Raw genomic sequence first — 20,936 nt, 5'->3', positions numbered from 1 at the left:
AAAAACTATTGTTTAGCCTACATTGTGACAGACTTGTCATCACCAGGCAGGAGTTTTGGATAAGCTCTAATGTCCATGGAGATTACTTCACAATGTTACACACAGTAGAGGGATTCAAGTCCATTCCATCCAGCAGGCAGAGATTATAATCTGACAACAATTTCAATTACAAGCTTTGACTCTTGCATGGATCAAACCGTTAAGTGTATAAGTTGGTCAAATAAATTAAAACACCAGATTGTAGAAGGCAAAAATTATTGTCAGTTAAACAAACAACTTTTGTGTATTATGTTCATATGTGTATGGGCTTAGGCATTAATGAGGCATTTACATTCCAAAGTTTCACTTTTTGTTCAGCTTTAGTAGTGAAGAACCCTTCTGATCGTGAATAGTAATTTCCCCCCCCAAAAAAACACACATCTGTATTCATTGTAAATGTTAAATACATGTGACTAAATACATTACCAAACATATAGATTCACTTTTCAACCACATGGTAAAAAGAATAATAAGTAGAGACAAAGCAGAGCAGATATAGTTTAAACTATTTATTAACACAATTGTATTATTGGTACCTTTACTGTAAGCAACACCATCAATATATTTGGTATAATGTCCTATCAATTATTGTTATTATAGTTGTTGTTTGATAAAGAGCTGGTGAGACATGGAGACTCATGTTACTGAACAAACACTCTATAGCAATGAGTACTATCAGAATATAGAGCTAAATTAACACTTATTTTAACAAAAGAAAATCACTTACCCTACCTTTAACACTTGTTATTTTATATTTTTAGTGAAAACAGCATGTTATAGGCCAACAGTGCTCTTATTTTACATTCCACAGACCAGAAGACACTTACTTTTCCATAACTTGCCAAAGCGCTCTTATTTTGAAGTTCATCGACCTGAAGTCAAGGGTTTACGTTAGTCCAATCTCGGAACCCAGAGTACAACTGAAAAGGAAAAACAGCGACCTCTGCTGTTCGTTCCTCCTCAGTTACACCAAAGATTTTTAATTTAAAGATACGCAATCTCCGGTTTACTTCCCGTTTCTGCGTGACGTAGGTGCACACCTCTTTAGGAGACAGGAAGCAAGTTGGAGTCTATTGATTCCAATGGAAGAGTCAACGTGAACTCAGCTTCTGAACCATTCCTTAGCTCCATGGTTACTGAACTAAATATTGGACCCAATCGTCACAAGACACACAATATGAACGATTTTCATACTAAAATGGCTTTTTTTTGGTGACACAAATTAGGAGAAAATCTACTTTGTTATCGACGTTTCTCTATCGCAGCAACCCACTCTCGCGAGATTTGGGAAAATATCTGAAGGGTGATCTCGGTCCAGCTGCAGTCTGACGGACGAGACATAGAGGGCTCTGTCTCTTATAATATAAGGGACAGAGCCCTTATATGTTATATTAGATTTGAACTCTATGCTCTGTCCCCATAAGATGCTCTAAATTGAGATTCTGAATATAGTATGTGAGATAATTATGGACGTATTAAAAAATAAATAAAAAGTGTGTTCCAAGGCTCAATAATATAATGTTCCATTATTAACTGTCTTGGTTGATGGGGTATGATTTGGGAATCATAACATTTTGCTAAACATAACATTCATGCTAATTTTCTAAACATATGGTCTATAGTGGTAAAATATATACCTTATAAATAAGGGCCTTTTATTTATAAGGTATATATATATATATATATATATATATATATATATATATATATATATATATATATATATAATTATAACATTGAGCAGAAACAGGAGCACATCTAGCATAAGACTGAATAATGTGTGTTTGTAGTGGGAATTTCATAGGTTTCTTAAAAGCATATTTGCCAATAACAGTTTGCTTTCAAACATGTAAAGCATTTATTTTCTTTAATGAAGAAAATACACAAACACACATCCATATGACGTTGTCAGCCAGGGAGAGGGGAGGGGGAGGGTGGTGGGGTGGTCGGGGGAGAACAACCATGCCTACTTAGGAGACCATTTGTAGGATTTGTGTACCACTTCGCCTCTAGTGGCTCCAATGGAGAATGCGTATCTTCTATATTAACAATCTTTGGTTACACTCTGGGACAATGCCGACGAAGCACACGTGCGCAAGGAAACAGGGGTTTAAGTCTGCCTTCACCGCTCCACTTCCGGGTGGTGCGACTACATTTTCATTCCCACTAACAATATTTCTACACGGAACACTAACACCACTTCTCCCAGAGAACATGGATCGTTTTGGTTATAAGCCCACTTGTTTCTATGATGAAAGAGTAAGTTCAAATGTGAATATCTTTCCGTGGTTTTGTCTGCTCCGCGGACGCTATTGTTAAATTAGTTTCGGTTAGTTTCCAGCAGGGAAGATCGACGGACACGTGAATCCCGCCCACTACATTTGATTGGGTAAAGCTGCTTCCTGATCTGAAGGCACGCCCACTCCCACACAGTGTGTACACGTTCTGACGAACCTTCAGGACAGATTCCAACGCAGTGCAGAATCTGTTCTTGAGAGATTAACGTTCGTCTGACTTGACAAGTGTTAAGCTTTGACGGAGGTACTGGGCTTGCGCTGCCGTTTTGAACTGATACTGACATAAGGAAGGCTTTACAAGCTGCTTCTTGTATTTTTACACGTCAGTTAGAGACAAGTAGGGAACTGCAGCACATGTGACAAAAGTCAGCGGGTGTTTTTGTTTTATATCGCGGGTGGGATGCAAGCAGCCATGCTCGTCATCAACTCCACTTTCTCACAAACGTATCTCTTCACACTAGATTCCAAACGTGATTTTGCAACCCGGTGATTTATAACTAGTTGCGTCTTCAGTATTATGTGAGCTTGTAGATTAGCTGTTTTCGCCGTGTCGCAGGTTCAGTGTGTGTGTGGGAGAGAGGGAGACGGAGCGCTCTGGCCACGCTCAAGTGTCTAAAGACGGATATCTCGTGTTGTGTTTTATACCAAACAAAAAACGGTTGCATCCCCACTCAAAATGCGCACCTGCCCGTCGGGCAACCAGATAGCACACTTCACCTGCCCTACCATTTTATTTACCTGCCCCGGGCAGTCGGGCAGGCGTTAGTGTCAACCCCTGGGTGACTTACAAGGGATAGCACGTTTGTCAATCACAATGAAGTACTTGTGAATCACACTCTTCTGGGTACCCACAGCAAGCAGATAGGGTTGAAGGCTCTCTGTGATGCTGTCCAGATGCCCCTGGACACTGGTCCCAGTCTGTGAAAAGAGAACTTTATTAGTCTTGCTATTAAAATTAGTCACCGTTTGCAAACAGTTTAGAGCCGGATCGCAATGGGATGTTTTGGTCACGATTAGGTAGCCTCCAGAATCACTTTTATTGCCACAATATGCAAGATGAACCATAAGGACATTTTCTGCTGTATAATTTATATTCTGCAAAATGTAAAGGACCCCCCAAAATGATATGAATTTGGCCGCGGACCCCCGTCTCAAAATATTTTGTTCCATGGACCCCCAGAAGCAAAGATTTGAGTTATTGTTCGCTTTAAAAGAATGTATTTTTTCAAAAAATAGCAGATCTACAAGCTCATAGCGCGGCACTCGGTGCCGCACTATGAGCTTGTAGATCTGCTATTTTTGAATAGTCAAAGTGTAAAATAATGCTTTTTAGCTCAAATGAAAAAGTGACACAGACGCTTCCTCAGGTCTTAGTGGGTTAATGCAAGGCAGTTGAAGAGCCACATACATACATACATACATACAGCCACATATACAATGGCCTCACGACACTGGGTTTCTGTGGTTAGCTGGTTTTCCTCACAGACGGGAGCTCTGTCGCCAGCATTTGGACCACCTGTAACAGTGTAGAAACCACATATACTGCTGCAATACTTTCCAGTGATATGCATTTACTATAAGGATCCATCTTCACAGTTGCTAGACAGTGGACTGGGGGAAACATGACATGTTGCACTGGTTCTTCCTGTGTGTGTGTGTGTGTGTGTGTGTGTGTGTGTGTGTGTGTGTGTGTGTGTGTGTGTGTGTGTGTGTGTGTGTGTGTGTGTGTGTGTGTGTGTGTGTGTGTGTGTGTGAACATGTGACTTCCCCCTTAAATTCTAACTACAATCAAAATCACACACCCGTCAGTGGCTGAACATTTCTGCTCTTTTTTTGTCCCTCTGATGCTTCTTTTTGAAGTGATTTCACTCGCCATGCCAGAAACCCACTCCCATCTACTGGACTGTAATACTGTTCCTAAAACACAAGAAGAAATGAGGGGGGGGAAAGTGTCATTTGGTTTTAATGAGCATGTGTAAATGTGCGTTAGACTGGTGTTTTATGTACTTACATAGCCCAAATTTCCCTGGGGATCGGCCAGGTATGGGAATAAGGCAGTGATGCCCTGTGCATAGTCCTCTTTAACACGCCTTGAAGGACTCGTCCTACAGAGTACACACACACACACACACACATATGAGATCCAAACAAAAGTATTCCTGTGCCGCTGCCTTCTGCAAAAAGGAGGATTTTGGCCTGCACCAACTACAACCAAAATTGTGTATTGGGTGCATAATTTTTAGATGACAACATACCCATGTTCACTTGCCATGTGTGCAACCAATATCTTCACCATGTCGCGTCTTCTGGTATCCGTTAGGCTTTTTGTCCGAGCATACTCGGTAAGGATCCTCTCTCCGCCAGGTCTGTCCTTCAGAATTTTTTCAACCATCTAAGTGGAAGTAAAAAAAAGGGAGGGGAAACACGGGGATAGACAGTAATATTTTAAAGCACTGGTCCTACAGGCCACTACATTTGGTGGCCAAGTATATTTAAGGTGACGAAAATGTAAACCATGACCCCCCCCCCCCCAAAAAAAAGCAACGCTTACCTGAGCGAGACGAGTCAGGTCAGCTCTGTTTCTTGGAGCAGGACTGATGGTGTCATCCGAGTCCCCGTCATTGTCTGCACCAGAGCTGAGAAAGGAGCTGCTGCTGCTGGCAATGGAATTGCTTGCAGAGGGGCTCACTGAATCTAGCAATAATGTTGACATAACAAGTGTGATTAGCAAGAGAGGAATGTTTGTGGCAAGTGTAATGTAAAAAGCTCACATTAGATACGGAAGGATCCACACACCAACACAGTTCTTCCTCAGACACTTTCTCTCTTTTACTTACATTGGGCGTATAGAAACAAAGATCATTTCAAAGTACAAAAATATACCTGTGTGACATTTTAGGTTAGCCAGGACTGTATGGATGAGGCTATAAGGCTCCATGTTGATAAGCAACAGAACTCACCGTCAGGATTTGGGTCTTGGGGTGAACACATCTCCAACACACCAAGGTCTGGTTTCTTTATAAAAAACTGAAACGCCTCCTCGTCAACTTCAGTGTTCAAGTCATCATAGACTTTTAAGTCTGAGGTACTAGGAATTTCAAATTTCTTGGCAACTGAAGACAAAACAAGATTGCACAAGCTTATTGATAAATCTGTTGTGCAATTGATTTAATTTGTATTAATGTGTCATAAAAATGGATTAAAATAGCCACAGAAAATTCAATCATACGAGGAAGATTGACAGCCCCACTGAAGACATTGAATCACTCTATCCTAAATAAAATGGATTGTGCCTTGTACTGTACACCCAGCATGTTGTTGCATATGACAGTGGTTCTCAATTTTTCATGTCAAGGACCCCCCAAATTGACAATTAGCCCACAGACCCCCATTTGAAAAGATATGCCAGGGACCCCCATAATAAGAAGACTTTTATGGCTCTAGCAGGGATTCTCAACCATTTTAATATCAAGGACCCCCATTTAATGGCATGTCTATCTCTGGGACCCCAATTTATATTGTAAAATCAATGTTAAGACAGTGTAAAAATGGAACCAAATGGACCCCAATCATTTGTACACCATCAATGGCATAGGGCATGCTGTGGAACAATGTTTCACTCACCACACTCCAGAAATGATGTAAAAGACAGTGGTCCCTCAAAGCAGATGTATTTCTGCCGGTCAAGATGTTTCACACGTACAGCATGCATGCTTTGATGGAGAAAACATAATAATGTTACTAAGACGATATATGGTACAACAAGTCATGCAGTATGAGGAGTGTTACAATTAGAAACTATTACAAAAGCACTATCTACAGGCAGGCTATCTAGCAGTGGTGTAAAGTAACAAAGTACATTTACTTAAGTACTGTACCTTTTACAATTTTGAGGTATTTGTACTTTACAAATATACTATTGTAATTACTTTTACTCCACTACATCTCAGACGCAAATATTGTACTTTTACTCCACTACAATTATTTGAAAGCCATTTTAGCCCTACTTTATAAATATGCTTCTTGAAAATAGCAGATCTACAAGCTCATGAGCTTGTAGATCTGCTATTTTTCAAACATTCTAGTACTTTAAGTATATTTTATGTTTGAAGTTTAAACACAGAAACACGAGGAGACAAAGAGATGTTGAGCTCTCTCAGATGCCTCACCTGTCTTTAGCGACTTCTTTCTTCTCCTTGTCCTCTTCCTTGTCTTTGTCCTGGTCAGTGATGATGTCCGACACCAGTTTGAGGGCACGTTCTGTGATGGACACAATCTTCTGGATAGCTTGGAGTTCATCCTCTGAGGGATAAATGGCTGCATGCTTGGTCATTACGTAGCCATCGTCTGAAGAGTCGGGGCGACGAGGCGGCTAAAAGAGAAATGGTGGAAAGAAAACTATTCATTCACAGGACAAGAAAGGAATCGCAATGAGGTTTCAATTTAGTTCATGTAAGAGTATTCCAAAGAGTTACTATTCTCAGTAGGCAATTCTGTAACCAATTACTTTTTAACCCATTAAGACCTGGAACTGTGTCATTTCTAGATTTGAGCTAAAAAGCAGTATTTTACACTATGGGCAATTCAAAAATAGCAGATATACAAGCTCATAGCGCGGAACAGAGTGCCGCGCTACGAGCTAGTAGATCTGCTATTTTTGAAAAATCGTGACAATGTGTGCAAATCTTTGAATATATATATTTTTAAAGCGAACATTTTTAACTCAAATCTTTGCTTCTGGGGGTCCCTGGAACAAAATATTTTGATGGGGGTCCGCGGCCAAATACATATCATTTTGGGGGTCCTTGACATGAAAAAGATTGAGCACCACTGATATAGAAACATACGTTTTTCAGAAAACTGTTGGGATTTAGGAGACATGTAGAATCGGCTTCAGGTCTCAATGGGTTAATGACAAAGACATAGTTCTGCAACGAGTTACTTGATTAACAGAACGCAAAATTGCATTCAAATAGTAAATAAAAATCACACCCAGTGTGAAGTGGGCGGTGTGTGGTCATCACAACATGACTCACTTTAAAAAAAGGATAAATAACTTTTTTTAAAGTCCATACTGCTATTCATAGGGCTGCACATGTGTCATGTGTTTCGCTAGCCAATCACAGTCCTGAATTTGCAAAGTCAGCCAATCACATTACAGTTAGTGGTGATGACACTAGCTGTAATGTGATTGGCTGATATGAAAAAAGTATCGATTTGCATTAACAATGGAAGGGTTAGGGGGTACACAAATTTTTTGGTCGGTGTCCAAAACTCACTTATAGGGGGCGGCTACACCACCCCAAAAATCACACCCAGTGTGAAGTGGGCGGTGTGGTCATCACAGTGATGGAAGCTCACTTAAAAAAGTGCATAGTCCTATTTATAGGTTATTAATTTCATCATGTGTCTCGCTAGCCAATCACAGTGCTGAATAGAGTCAGCGGGGGTGTCCAGGGGCCACCCATTGTGGGTGGAAGGGGTGTACAATGGGTGGCCAATCACAGTGCAGGGTTTGGGGGGTACAATGGGTGGCCAATCACAGTTCAGCAAATGTCAATGTCCCAACCTCACATATAGGGACGGCTACACCGCCCAAAAATTCAGAGGACCCAGGACCTACCACAGGTCCCTGAGGCTGAGGGATGGGCATGCCAGGCCGGACCCCCAAGAGACCGGGCGGCCCAGGGGGCCCCTGAGGATAGCCTCCGTCGGGCATACGGCGTCTGTCATCCCAGTGGTGCTCTTCTTCCTGGAAAGTTTCAGCAGTTTGGGGAAGAAAAAAAAAACAGTGACCTGGGAGTTCAGCAGATTAGACATGGAGAATGTCCACTGATGAACCACTTAAACCCTATATACTTAGTCGACTGGGATCACCCAGCGGTCTATACTTGGTTCCCTCCCGTTTTCCCCTCTACATCAAATCTCCGTGGAAAATACATCTGCACTATTTTCGGCAGATGTTTTCCCCAGAATGGAGACGCATGTGAAAAAACAAAAAAAACATCAGCTGGTCATCAAAGACCTCATCGTACCTCATTTCCATTCTCCAGCTCTCCTCTTCCTCTCTCCTCCTCCAGAACTCTTCTTTCTGCATCTGCTTCCTCATCTTCTCCTCCTGAATCTTACGGGCACGGATGCTAGGCTTCAACTCCGCCTGAAGGTAAGGGTTCACCTTTTTCTAAAAGACCAGGTGAAGAGGAAATGTCAGGACAGATGACGGCATGATCAACTTATGACTTATTGTTTAACCATTCAAAATAGTTCAGTCTAGTGTCCTGGGTCGTGTAGATTACTCGCTTCGTTCTAAAAACCTGTCATGCTAAAAATAACGTTGTCCCAGCTAAAACATGACTTGAAGATCAGTTCTTATCAGCAAGCGACATCAGCCAAAGATAATACATTAGGCATAATAACACTTGTGCCTGCACCTATGAAAATGTACCAACCTTGTACTGCAGTCGATGCCTCCTTCCCTTCAGATGCATCTCCTTCGCGTTGGGATGGTTGAAACTGCATTCACACAGCTTGCAGTGGAAGCGGATGACTTTGCCTTCATCGTTGCGGACCTAAGGAGATGGGTAACACAAAATGTTCAATTCCCTCTATAGCAGTGTTTTTTAACTTGAACTCTTATAGGATCCAATGTGGAGTTAATTCTGTGTAGCGTGCATGCAAAGTTTAGCACTGATCGGTCCTGTGGTTTGTGACACACAGACCCTCTCATAGACAGGTAGGGTATGGCCGTGCAACGCCGTAAAAATACAATTGTACGGCAGACTCAGAGCCAGTCTTCATTTTAACTCTTTTATACTTGTGTTTGATTGAGTGCAATATAGAACGATTACATCCCCACATCCACAGCACTGGCCTTCCCCTCTGGTTCATGGCCAGTGGGGTTTGTTAAACAAAAAACAGCTGTCTCCCTATTTGGGCTGCTGCAGTTGTGCACACTTTTTTGCCTTACTAAAAAAAAAGGACAATTTAACAATATCATTTATACTCACAAAAATAACTGATCTACAAGCTAACAATGTGTCGTGATGCGACGTGTTAGCATGTAAATCAGTTATTTTTGGCAAGCAACACCCAAGTGAACTGTCAGAATACCTCTTCAACGTAGTCGTGTCCAACAGGCTGCACGTCGTTCTGCAGTGCAGCTAGCGCCGCCGCAGACAGCCAATCAGAGATATCATTCTTGGTCTCTGGGGCAGTCATGGAGGGTGGCGTTGGCTTGGATATCTCCGCCGCCTTCATCTCATCCGCTTTCGCCGTGGTCTGCAGTTTGTTTCCTCCTGCAAGGGGCGAAGGGGGAGGTAGGGTTCTTTAGTCTCAGACCATTGCTATTGGGCATAAACTCTCTTCCAAAATTTCATAAATTGCCTATTTAGTGGCGAAAATAGGCGATGCAAGGTGTTGTGAGTTTGCAGATGAAATTGGATGAAGTGAACAGCCAACAAATACGATAAAACCCGAAATTGTGTCTACTGTGTCTAAAACTGTGACATTCCATTTTACATTTTACTGAGGAGTCACTAGTCCACAGATGCTTTGACTAATGGACAGCATAAAAATGCAATAAATCACAATAATAAAAAAAAAAAGGAAAACAATGACCGTTTCCATTTGCAAGGGCCAGGAGTGAACTATTGGCCATTTGTCTGCATGGTTAAACTAGGTTATACACTTGTTATTCTACAAGGCACAGAACTTCAAGAAATGTTAGGTTTGGAAACGCACGCCTGGTCGCCGTCCATCACTACACAAGTTGGCAGAGACTTATCCAGATATTCAAATCAAATCAAATCAAACTTTATTTGTATAGCACATTTACAACAGCTCAAAGCCGACCAAAGTGCTGAACATGGTTAAAATAAGGTAATTAGACACAAAGAAGCATCAACAAATAATATATACACAGGACCAAAAACAAAAGAAAAACAAAAGAGAAACAAAACAATGCAAAGTTGGGACAGAGCAGGATAGCTAGGTGCGACTAAAAGCAAGAGAGAATAAATGAGTTTTTAAATGAGAATAAATGAGATATTGGCATGTAGCCTTTGAGTGCAAAGCACGCTCTGTGAAACCAGCTTCACTCTTTATTAGTGATGAGTGTTTGAACCACTTTCAACCTGGTGTCCCTATTTTGGGCACGTCATTATAGGTGCAAATTGACAAAAAAAAATGTTTTACCATTTTTAAAGTGAAAATGGAAGTCGTTTTCTTTATTCATTGTGTGATAAGTACATTGGGGTTCAATGACTTAAACCCTATCTACTTAGATGGGTGTGCAAGGGGTCTGTAATTGGCGTGTAAAATAATCCTTTTCTATCACTCATCAATCTCTGCCGATCTACAAGCTCACACTATGCCTTGTGACGTGTAGTGAGACGATTTTTGTTTTCACTGAATGTTTGCCTATTACGACAAGCCCCGAATAGGGACGCTAGGATTCATGTGGTTGAACTGGTTAAATGCAGAGCTATACTAATCAAACAGGAATACAGCAAAAACACAGTACAGAGCATAATGGAAACAAGGTGAAGAATGAAGTAATTGTCAAATACCGCCAGGAGACGTCAAAATTCAAAGGGGACCTACTGACCGACAAAGTTGATCTTGGGGGCGGAGGCCTTCTTGACGGGGGCGGTGGAGTTGGCAGACGACAGACTGTTGCCGAGCGCGTTCTTGCTGAGCGCCCCCCCGCCACCGCTCACTATGTTGACCGGCTTCAGGTAGGAGGAGTTGTGGGTGGGAGGCAGAAGCATTGGAGGAGGAGGTGCCCATGGACAGGGACGAAGAGGTGGTGCTGGAGCTGCCCAGGCCAGAGGAGGGGGTCTTACTGGGGGCGGCGGTGGTGGAGGAGGAGGTCTGGGTGACCACGCTGGGCTTCGTGGAAGGGATGGGTTTCCCCAGCTTGGTGTGAAGCTTCACCACCTGGGGAACGGAGCAGAGCAACACGTTTGAGGGTTTGTTTTCCAAACCGTTTTCTAAATGACATTGTGTATTGTAACGACATGTATGTTTACGACACTGCATTTTGTTAACTAACACCACTAAACTAAAAGCCTATCCATCCATCCAACATATCACTGTTTATTTGCCATCCTAGGCAGCATGATAGCAAAGCCATGTTCAGCCATTGCTTGAGCATCATGCAAATTGCTGTGTGGCTTTGATTGATTGAATTCTTTATCAGCAGTTTGCAAAAAGTACAGAGGCACAGTAAGGCCTACACAATAATGCTAAAAGGATAACACAAAAATCCCTGAGGGCTTGTTTCCATTGTGGTCCTGCCTATTCAATTCATAAAGGCCGAGTTCTGTAGGTGGACACATGTTTTTTTTTTCTAAAATGAAATTATAGCTATTCGATAAAGGCTTTACCTTCAAGAAGGATTGCCCCTTTTCTTTTCAATTGAAATTTAAAAAAAATAAATTGTACATCATGCTGAATATCAGTATTGTGGTAAGATCTAAAAACACTGCAGCATGATTTAATACCACAACACAGTCACAGACAAACGATGGTAATCATTCTAACCCTAACCCTAACCCTTATGGAGTGAGTCTTTATTTCTGCCAGTTTTCATTTGTTTTTGAGATCAGTCAGTAAATATTCCTCTTTCCTTTTAGTATCCTACATTTGTTTTACATGAATAAAATAAAATATTTAGAGAAGTAAAAAGTTCTCATGTTTCAAAAGAACCCGATACATTTAAAAACAAAAATCAAAGAAATTCCATTTAAAATATTAAAATAAGAGTAATGAAAATAGCAGATCTACAAGCCAAGCTTGTAGATCTGCCATTCTCACTAGGTCCCAGGGAGACATCACATTTCTCTTTTGGGTCTCGAGCTGAAACGTTATGAAAATCTGTACACTGAAATGTTTACATTCCAGTGTGTTTTTGCCATTGCTTGTTTATTGATAATTTCAGATCCAGATTCAAACAGTGACTATTTTTCCTGGGGTCAAATAGTACAATTAAAATGAATTAAAAGCACATATAAGAAGCAAGCAAAAATAGAACATGTGCTATTTCGTGAAAACAACACATCTAAGCAATAAATTAGAAACAAAAAAAAAAGAGGTTGTGAAAATAGATTTACATGCTCGTTGTGAGCTTGCTGAGCTAAAAGGTTTGGGAACTATCTATCTTTCTATCCTACTTTCCTATCATCACTATACCTCCACACAACTCATTACTACATTATTTAGTCCAACAAGACAAGTCTTTCAGTGGCTGTTAATGTGAGCTGTGCCGGTCTGAAATCATACAAAACACAAAGCCCTGAAACATATGGAGCAACTTCTACCTGGTTTTGGCACTTTCTCCATTTAAAACCTGTACATCTACATAAACGTTCACATTTCAAATATAAAGTACTGAACCTCAAAACTTGTTATATATACTTGCTTCTAGTGACTGATATTGTCCTTCTAAGTAATGTTAGACTCATTAAAACACACGTCTCTGCTTCTAGTGACTGATATTGTCCTTCCTTCTAATGAATGTTAGACTCATTAAAACACACGTCTCTGCTTCTAGTGACTGATATTGTCCTTCCTTCTAATGAATGTTAGACTCATTAAAACACACGTCTCTGCTTCTAGTGACTGATATTGTCCTTCTAATGAACGTTAGACCCATTAAAACACACGTCTCTGCTTCTAGTGACTGATATTGTCCTTCTAATGAATGTTAGACTCATTAAAACACACGTCTCTGCTTCTAGTGACTGATATTGTCCTTCCTTCTAATGAATGTTAGACTCATTAAAACACACGTCTCTGCTTCTAGTGACTGATATTGTCCTTCTAATGAACGTTAGACCCATTAAAACACACGTCTCTGCTTCTAGTGACTGATATTGTCCTTCTAATGAATGTTAGACTCATTAAAACACACGTCTCTGCTTCTGGTGACTGATATTGTCCTTCTAATGAACGTTAGACCCATTAAAACACACGTCTTTGCTTCTAGTGACTGATATTGTCCTTCCTTCTAATGAATGTTAGACCCATTAAAACACACGTCTCTGCTTCTGGTGACTGATATTGTCCTTCTAATGAACGTTAGACCCATTAAAACACACGTCTTTGCTTCTGGTGACTGATATTGTCCTTCTAATGAACGTTAGACCCATTAAAAACACACGTCTTTGCTTCTGGTGACTGATATTGTCCTTCCTTCTAATGAATGTTAGACCCATTAAAACACACGTCTCTGCTTCTGGTGACTGATATTGTCCTTCCTTCTAATGAATGTTAGACCCAGTTCCGACCACTTAGGTTCCGCATCGAACTCTGACAATTTTTTCACTGGACTTGGACCTTGCACAAGCACTTTCTACATTCCTACAGTTATTACTACTCAATGTCATATTAGGCCAACTTTCAAACAAACTAATGTATGTCATAGAAACGTCATCCCTGCACAAGATACCCCCACAACAAATGCTGACTACATTATTTCAACTGTTTACTCAAATAGAGGGCCCATTGAAATAAGAAAGACAAATAGAGAGTTGTGTCTGGTCGCTGTACCCCTCGGGGGCCGCAGCCCAGTAGAATCTAAAAACATTAAGTTAAACCTGGCCCTGTTCAATATTAGGTCACTACTCTACAAGTCCTCCTCTGTCTATGACCTAATTTCAGATGAAAAGCTTGATTTAGTTTTCCTAACAGAGACTTGGCTCGGCAGCGATGGTGCTATTACTCTGACCGCAGCCTGTCCCCCAGGCTACAGTTTCCTACATTCAGCGCGTGAGGGTAAGAAGAGTAAGAAAGGTGGGGGACTAGCGAACATCTTTTCGGACACTCTGAAGTGCAAGCCCCTCATTCTCGGTAGCTTTACCTCATTTGAATACCAGGCCACCATACTGGAGAACCAATCACCTATAACAATGATTAGTATGTATCGTTCCTCCTAAATGCAGCAGGCCCTATTTGTAACAGAGATATCAGAACTATTGTCCATTTGCTCCACAAACTACAGCAGTATTCTGATCGCAGGTGACTTTAACTTGCACATGGACAACGCTTCAGACACTGTGGCTATGGGCTTCTTACAGTCTCTGCACTCCTGTGATTTCATTCAACACATTACTGGGCCAACACACAAACACGGCCACACCCTCGACTTAGTGATCTCGAGGGGTCTGAGTATCACGGTCGACAGGACAATCGATAGGCCCGAGATATCCGACCACTGTGTGGTGTGTTTTAATATGGCAGTCTCTGAACCAGAGAAAAACACCATAGAGCACACTATTATCAAAAAACATTTTTTTTTTTTAGCCCATCTGCAGCCCTTGAGTTTCCCATCCATCTGGCTCGCGCACCCCCCTGCCCCATGCTTCCTCAGTAAATGATATGGTTCTACAGTTTAGTCATAGACTAGAGTCAGCTCTTGACAAAGTGGCTCCTTTAAAAACTAAAAGAAAACATAGTTCGAAAGCAACACCCTGGATCAATGAGCAAGTACGTTCACTAAAGAAAGAATGCCGTAGAGCTGAGCGAATGTGGCGAAAAAACAAACTCACAATCCACCTAGAGATTCTAAAAAAAGCAACAGTTGTCTATAACAAAGCCCTGCGCTCAGCAAGACAGACTTACTTTTCTGGCATTATCAACGATAACAAAAACAATGCCAGAGTCTTATTCTCTACTATTGAACGCCTCCTAAACCCCCCCAGTAAAGTAGCACTTCAGTCAAGAACCTAGGCGTTATTATCGACTCTGAATTGAATTTTAATGCACACATTAGTCATGTCATCAAGATTGCCTTCTTTCACCTGAGAAATATTGCACGAATTAGAGCCTATCTGTCACTGGTCGATACAAAAACGTTAATTCAAGCTTTTGTTTTTTCTAGACTTGATTATTGTAACGCACTTTTTTCTGGCTTGCCAAAGAAAACAACCAACAGACTACAACTCGTCCAAAATGCGGCAGCCAGAGTTTTAACTAAAACTAAGATGAGGGAACATATCACCTCAGTATTAGCATCACTACATTGGCTCCCAGATGTTTTTAGAATTGATTTTAAAATTCTTTTACTGGTTTATAAAGCTCTTAATGGCCTGGCACCTTCCTACCTCAAGGACCTCCTGCCTAGATACGTTCCAAACCGCCCCCTCAGGTCCTCTAGTGCTGGCCTACTTAACTTGACGTGCCTGAAATGTCATATAAAAAATACGGTGAAGCAGCATTTTGCTTCTATGGGCCGACTGCTTCGAATAAACTCCCAATATATCTAAGACAGGCCCCCTCCGTGGATAGCTTTAAAGCACAGCTCAAGACTTACTTCTTCACCCTTGCTTTTAGTTGATCTTTGTCCTATGTTGCTATATGTTGCTGTTTATGTCTTGGCTGTTTGCTTGTTTCATTGCATTATTTTAATACTATACTAATGAACGTTAGACTCATTAAAACACACGTCTCTGCTTCTAGTGACTGATATTGTCCTTGTAATTAATGTTAGACTCATTAAAACACATGTCTGCTTCTAGTGACTGATATTGTCCTTCTAATGAATGTTAGACTCATTAAAACACACGTCTCTGCTTCTAGTGACTGATATTGACCTTCTAATAGATCGAGTCACTTGAACACAGACCTGCTGTTGTAATGCGGTGGGGATATTCATCTCGGTCAGAGAGGGAGACGGTCGCTCAACGAGACGCTCTGTCACAGTGACTTTTAACTACTTTTTAACTGATTTCCACTCAACAATTCTACACTAAAACTCATGGATCCTAGCCCAGGGACCTACTTTCTTTTATTATTGATGCAAACTCAGTGATCGGCACTGTCGATTATTATTATTTATTTATTTTATTATTCTTCGGACCGTTTGATGCCTGCTAGCTGGTTGTGGCTAGCCTTCAGCCTAGATGCCAGCCTAGTGGCACGCTAGTAATTATGATCAATAAGCTCAAAGCAATAGGTTTTGATGATACGTCAGTAATGGATGAGATCCTACCTGGAAGGGAGGGAGCAAGTGGTGGAAGTAAATGGCACCCAGTCCCCTCCCCTCCCAGTGACTTGTGGAGTTCCTCAAGGAAGTATACTAAGACCTTTACTGTTCCTGATATATGTGAATGACATGTCTTCAGCTTGCGACTGCAAACTGTTCCTGTTCTTAGATGACTCGGCTCTGCTGGTCTCGGACAGGGACAGGCTGCAGGTTGAGAAAACTCTCAGCACTGAACTCAACAAGATCTGCATCTGGCTCTCCGACAACAAACTTTCATTACACCTGGGTAAAACTGTATCCATCCTCTTTGGGTCCAACCCTAACCTTAGCAAGGCTGAAAGTTTCACGATCAAAGTGGGTGATGATGTTATCACAAGAAAGGAGGAAATTACCTACCTGGGTTCTATCTTGGAGGCAAACCTCTCCGGTAACAAACACGCCGAAAAAGTGAACAAAAAGGTCATCCAAACAACACGCTATTTGTGGAGGATTGATCGTCTAGTCAGTAAGAATACTCTGAAGATTCTTGCAGGGGCCCTCATACAAGGTCATTATGATTATGCATGCACTTCATGGTATCACAACACCTCCAAGGCCTTAAAAACAAGGCTCCAAACATCCCAAAACAAACTTGTAAGGCTACTACTTGGCCTCAATCACAAAACCCATCTAACCCCTGCTCATTTTGCTAGGATTGGATGGCTTAGGGTTGAGGACAGAGTACAGCAACTTGCTATGGGCCTGGTCTTCAAGATACACCACAACATTGGGATCCCCCTGTATTTGTCAAAATACTTCCAAAACGTTAATGAAGTCCATGATCATAACACGAGAGGCAGCTCCACTAATCATGTTCAACCCAGATTTGTCTCAATAAAAGGGAATGAACTCGTTCTCATGCTATTCATCTAAAATGTGGAATGCCCTACCAAAAGGAGTAAAGGAGTGTAAAACCCTACTCACTTTCAAAACTGCCCTAAAGATACACCTTCAGGAGGCTGCAATTGATAAATGGCCCCTGTCCAAGTTCTAACCTACCCCACCCCCCTACCCCCCTCTCTCTTTCTACTTTTGTACATATTTCTCACTCTTCATACCAGTAACCTGTAAACTGATTGTATGACATTCTATAGTAGTGTGTATATCTGTCTGTCTCTTATGTCATCATGATTTGTGTGCGTGTGGAACTCATTTGAAACAAGCTCAGTGCTTTTATGAGTCTTCCAGTTTAGTAGACCTCGTATTGTGAATTTGTACTTTCATGTACTGTTGTTCTCATGTCTTACCAAATAAAGTACATCAATCAATCAATCAATCAAAGTTGTGGCTCGTCTTCAGCCTAGATACTAGCGTTTAAACGACCAGTGGTGGAAAAAGTACTCAAATTCTTTACTTAAGTAAAAGTACCAATACTGCAATGTAAAAATACTCTGTTACAAGTAAAAATCCAAAATTGAAAATTGACTTGAGTAAAAGTACAAAAGTATTGGCATCTAAATGTACCTAAAGTACCAAAAGTAAAAGTACTAAAAATTTGAAAATAGCCGATCTACAAGCTCACAACGCGTCGCGACGCGTTGTGAGCTTGTAGATCTGCTATTTTCAAATAGCCTAGGTTTAAAATAGGTTTAAAGTGGTTAATAATGTATGTTTCATTATATCATAATTTATATCTGAAAAGTAACTAGTAACTAAAGTTTTCAAGTAAATGTAGTACAGTAAAAGTACAATATTTGCCTCTGAGATGTAGTGGAGTAGAAGTAAAAGTATTGGAAATTGGAAATACTCAAGTAAAGTACAAAAACCTCAAAATTGTACTTAAGTACAGTATTTAAGTAAATGTACTTAGTTACTTTCCACCACTGGTGGCTACCATGCCACCACTTACCTTAAGATCTGGAGGGTCGTATCCTGATCCTTCATAGTATCCGGGAGGACGAGGAGCTCCTGAACACGCCGGCTGCTACAGCTGCAAGCCTCGCCTCCGCTATCCTGGAGGAATCCATGCCTGGATCCCAACCACCGGGCCTGCTGAAGGAGCCTCCAGTCCCCGCGGAGGAGGAATTTCCAAAGCCGGGTGCCATTCCCAAACGGACCGGGACCAGCGCTACTGCCGCCGCAGACGCCTGGTTAGCAGTCCGTCGCTCCAGCTACAAGCGGTGTAGGAACACCTCACGACCTGCCTCGCCTCCTATTCCACAGTGCCCTCTACATTTTGGTTAATGGTAAGTCCCCAAATCCTCCAGATCTGTAGAGGGCACTGTGGAGTAAATACAAATAATGTCCGTCTCGCTGACATATTTTATTTTCTGCCCAAAAAGTGTATTTTACAGAGTAGGTGGGGTGCGTTTAGGCGTGCGCAGTTGGAGAATAGACATTCAACAACCCAAAACAGCCTTTGCTTCGGTGAGTAGCGAAATGGTTTAGTTTATTTTCACTATAGTTGAGCGCTGGCGGCGAGGTGGAATTCCTTGTACATGGCCAGAGCGAGGGGTCTTCCAGAGCGTTAGAGGGAACTCACTAACGCTCTGAACCAGAGCTAGTGTCCACTACGCCCCCCATGCCATCGTCCAAGTGGCAGCGGTGGCCTAGTGGTTAGAGGGGCGGCCTTGATACCGGAAGGTCCCTAGTTCGATTCCCCAATTCATCACATCAATCATGAATCACCGCTGAATAGCCCTTGAGCAAGGCTTCCATGCAGGGTCCGGCTGGAAACAAGCTTCGTGCTTAGTCCGACACCCTGGGTAAACAACAAACTTTGCTTTGCTTTGCTTTGTCCAGTCTTCCCTCACTTCCGCAGCCATGGTCTGCTGTGGTGTCTCAATCCACCTCACTAGGGCTAACATTAAACAGCCCTCCTCAAAAACCCCACTGTTGATCAACAAGACCCCCCGGCCGCTCTTTGCGATCCAGTCCACTGCACAGGCGACCCCCCCCCCCCCACCCCCCTCAGTGTTAATCATCGGCGATTCTATGGTCAGACACATCCGTATTTCCAATGCCCTAATTTACTGTTATCCAGGTGCAAATACTCATTTTATTCTCGACCGACTCCCCACTATTCTGGCCTCTCTCCCATGATCTACCATCAAGAAAATCGTCCTTCACGTAGGCCTAGGGGTAAACGACCGACAGTCCGTCGAGACAAAAAAAACACATTTAAAAACATCCTTGACCACCTCCTTAGCTGGAAACAAGTCTTCATATCGGGTCCCATTCCATTGCTGCGCGGTGGAGAGAGCCGCTTTGTAAAGCTACTGGATTTGCACTACTGGCTGTAATCTGTCTGCTCGTCTTCCAACATAAATTACATCCATAATTTCCATTTGTTTTGGGCTCGTCCAGCCTTTTACAACCGGGACGGCCTACATCCGAGCACAATAGGAAATAAATCATTTTCACATGCAGCGTACACTGGACTTCCATGCTTGACTGTTGTCGTCCCCCCACACTATTTCGTAGCTGTGTTCCGTCAGCAACGATAAGGTGGCAACAATAAGACTTCCGGTGGACGATCTCTTCAGAATAAGAGTACCCTCTAGAGCAAAAAGGAGCCATTGAAAAACGGTTAATTTGCACATTAAAACTATAAATTCAGCATTTAAACGACATATTATGTTTCTATACAACACATATTATGTTTCTGTGTAACAAAAAGGGATTTAAAACATTAATAATTTATATAAATGGATAAATGCTGTTCAAAGGAGTGCATAGCCTATACAAATTGGACACTGCACAGGAGACGGCTCCGCGAGGCAACACTTTGGACATACGCACGCGTTCAGGGAGACCTCCTCTACAATACCACACTGTCCGCTAAGCGGGAGAGGTGTAAAAAAAAGTGTGGCGGGACGTCCAGTGAGGTCAGAGGTCAGAAAAGTGCCGCTTTTAGACAATAGTGGGCGCTGCACAGGAGACGGCTCCGCGAGGCAACACTTTGGACATACGCACACGTTCAGGGAGACCTCCTCTACAATACCACACTGTCCGCTAAGCGGGAGAGGTGTAAAAAAAAGTGTGGCGGGCCGTCCAGTGAGGTCAGAGGTCAGAAAAGTGGCAAAAAGTGCCGCTTTCAGACAATAGTGGGCGCTGCACAGGAGACGGCTCCGCGAGGCAACACTTTGGACATACGCACGCGTTCAGGGAGACCTCCTCTACAATACCACACTGTCCGCTAAGCGGGAGAGGTGTAAAAAAAAGTGTGGCGGACCGTCCAGTGAGGTCAGAGGTCAGAAAAGTGGCAAAAAGTGCCGCTTTCAGACAATAGTGGGCGCTGCACAGGAGACGGCTCCGCGAGGCAACACTTTGGACATACGCACGCGTTCAGGGAGACCTCCTCTACAATACCACACTCTCCGCTAAGCGGGAGAGGTGTAAAAAAAAGTGTGGCGGGCCGTCCAGTGAGGTCAGAGGTCAGAAAAGTGCCGCTTTCAGACAATAGTGGGCGCTGCACAGGAGACGGCTCCGCGAGGCAACACTTTGAACATACGCACGCGTTCAGGGAGACCTCCTCTACAATACCACACTGTCCGCTAAGCGGGAGAGGTGTAAAAAAAAGTGTGGCGGGCCGTCCAGTGAGGTCAGAGGTCAGAAAAGTGCCGCTTTTAGACAAT

The 20,936-nt window shown here is 42.3% G+C and overlaps 3 protein-coding genes across 3 annotated transcripts in view; 1 reads left to right on the top strand and 2 right to left on the bottom strand.

Annotated features, from left to right (window-relative positions):
• The window catches only part of LOC311063420 (gap junction alpha-1 protein-like), a 604,483-nt gene that overhangs the window by 231,574 nt on the left and 351,973 nt on the right, over positions 1–20,936 (top strand). The window lies entirely within an intron of this gene.
• LOC311063089 (uncharacterized protein) lies at positions 2,834–5,049 on the bottom strand (the record flags this gene model as incomplete). Its single annotated transcript, XM_084082298.1, has 6 exons — positions 2,834–3,254; positions 3,753–3,852; positions 4,139–4,253; positions 4,348–4,441; positions 4,592–4,728; positions 4,888–5,049. The coding sequence occupies 6 exons, from the start codon at positions 5,047–5,049 to the stop codon at positions 3,167–3,169; spliced, it is 696 nt and encodes a 231-aa protein (XP_083938424.1). The 3' UTR covers positions 2,834–3,166.
• LOC311063088 (zinc finger RNA-binding protein-like) lies at positions 8,768–11,124 on the bottom strand (the record flags this gene model as incomplete). The annotated part of the gene is made up of 3 exons (XM_084082297.1): positions 10,942–11,124; positions 9,447–9,631; positions 8,768–8,905 (listed from the first exon to the last, which is right to left on the bottom strand). Exons 1-3 carry the CDS (start codon positions 11,102–11,104, stop codon positions 8,768–8,770), a joined length of 486 nt encoding a protein of 161 aa, XP_083938423.1. The 5' UTR covers positions 11,105–11,124.

Source organism: Gymnoscopelus microlampas (assembly GCF_963454915.1).
Source record: "Gymnoscopelus microlampas genome assembly, chromosome: 16".
NCBI lineage: Eukaryota > Metazoa > Chordata > Actinopteri > Myctophiformes > Myctophidae > Gymnoscopelus > Gymnoscopelus microlampas.
Note: the sequence above shows the minus strand (reverse complement) of the source record. Positions and strands in the feature narration are given on the sequence as shown.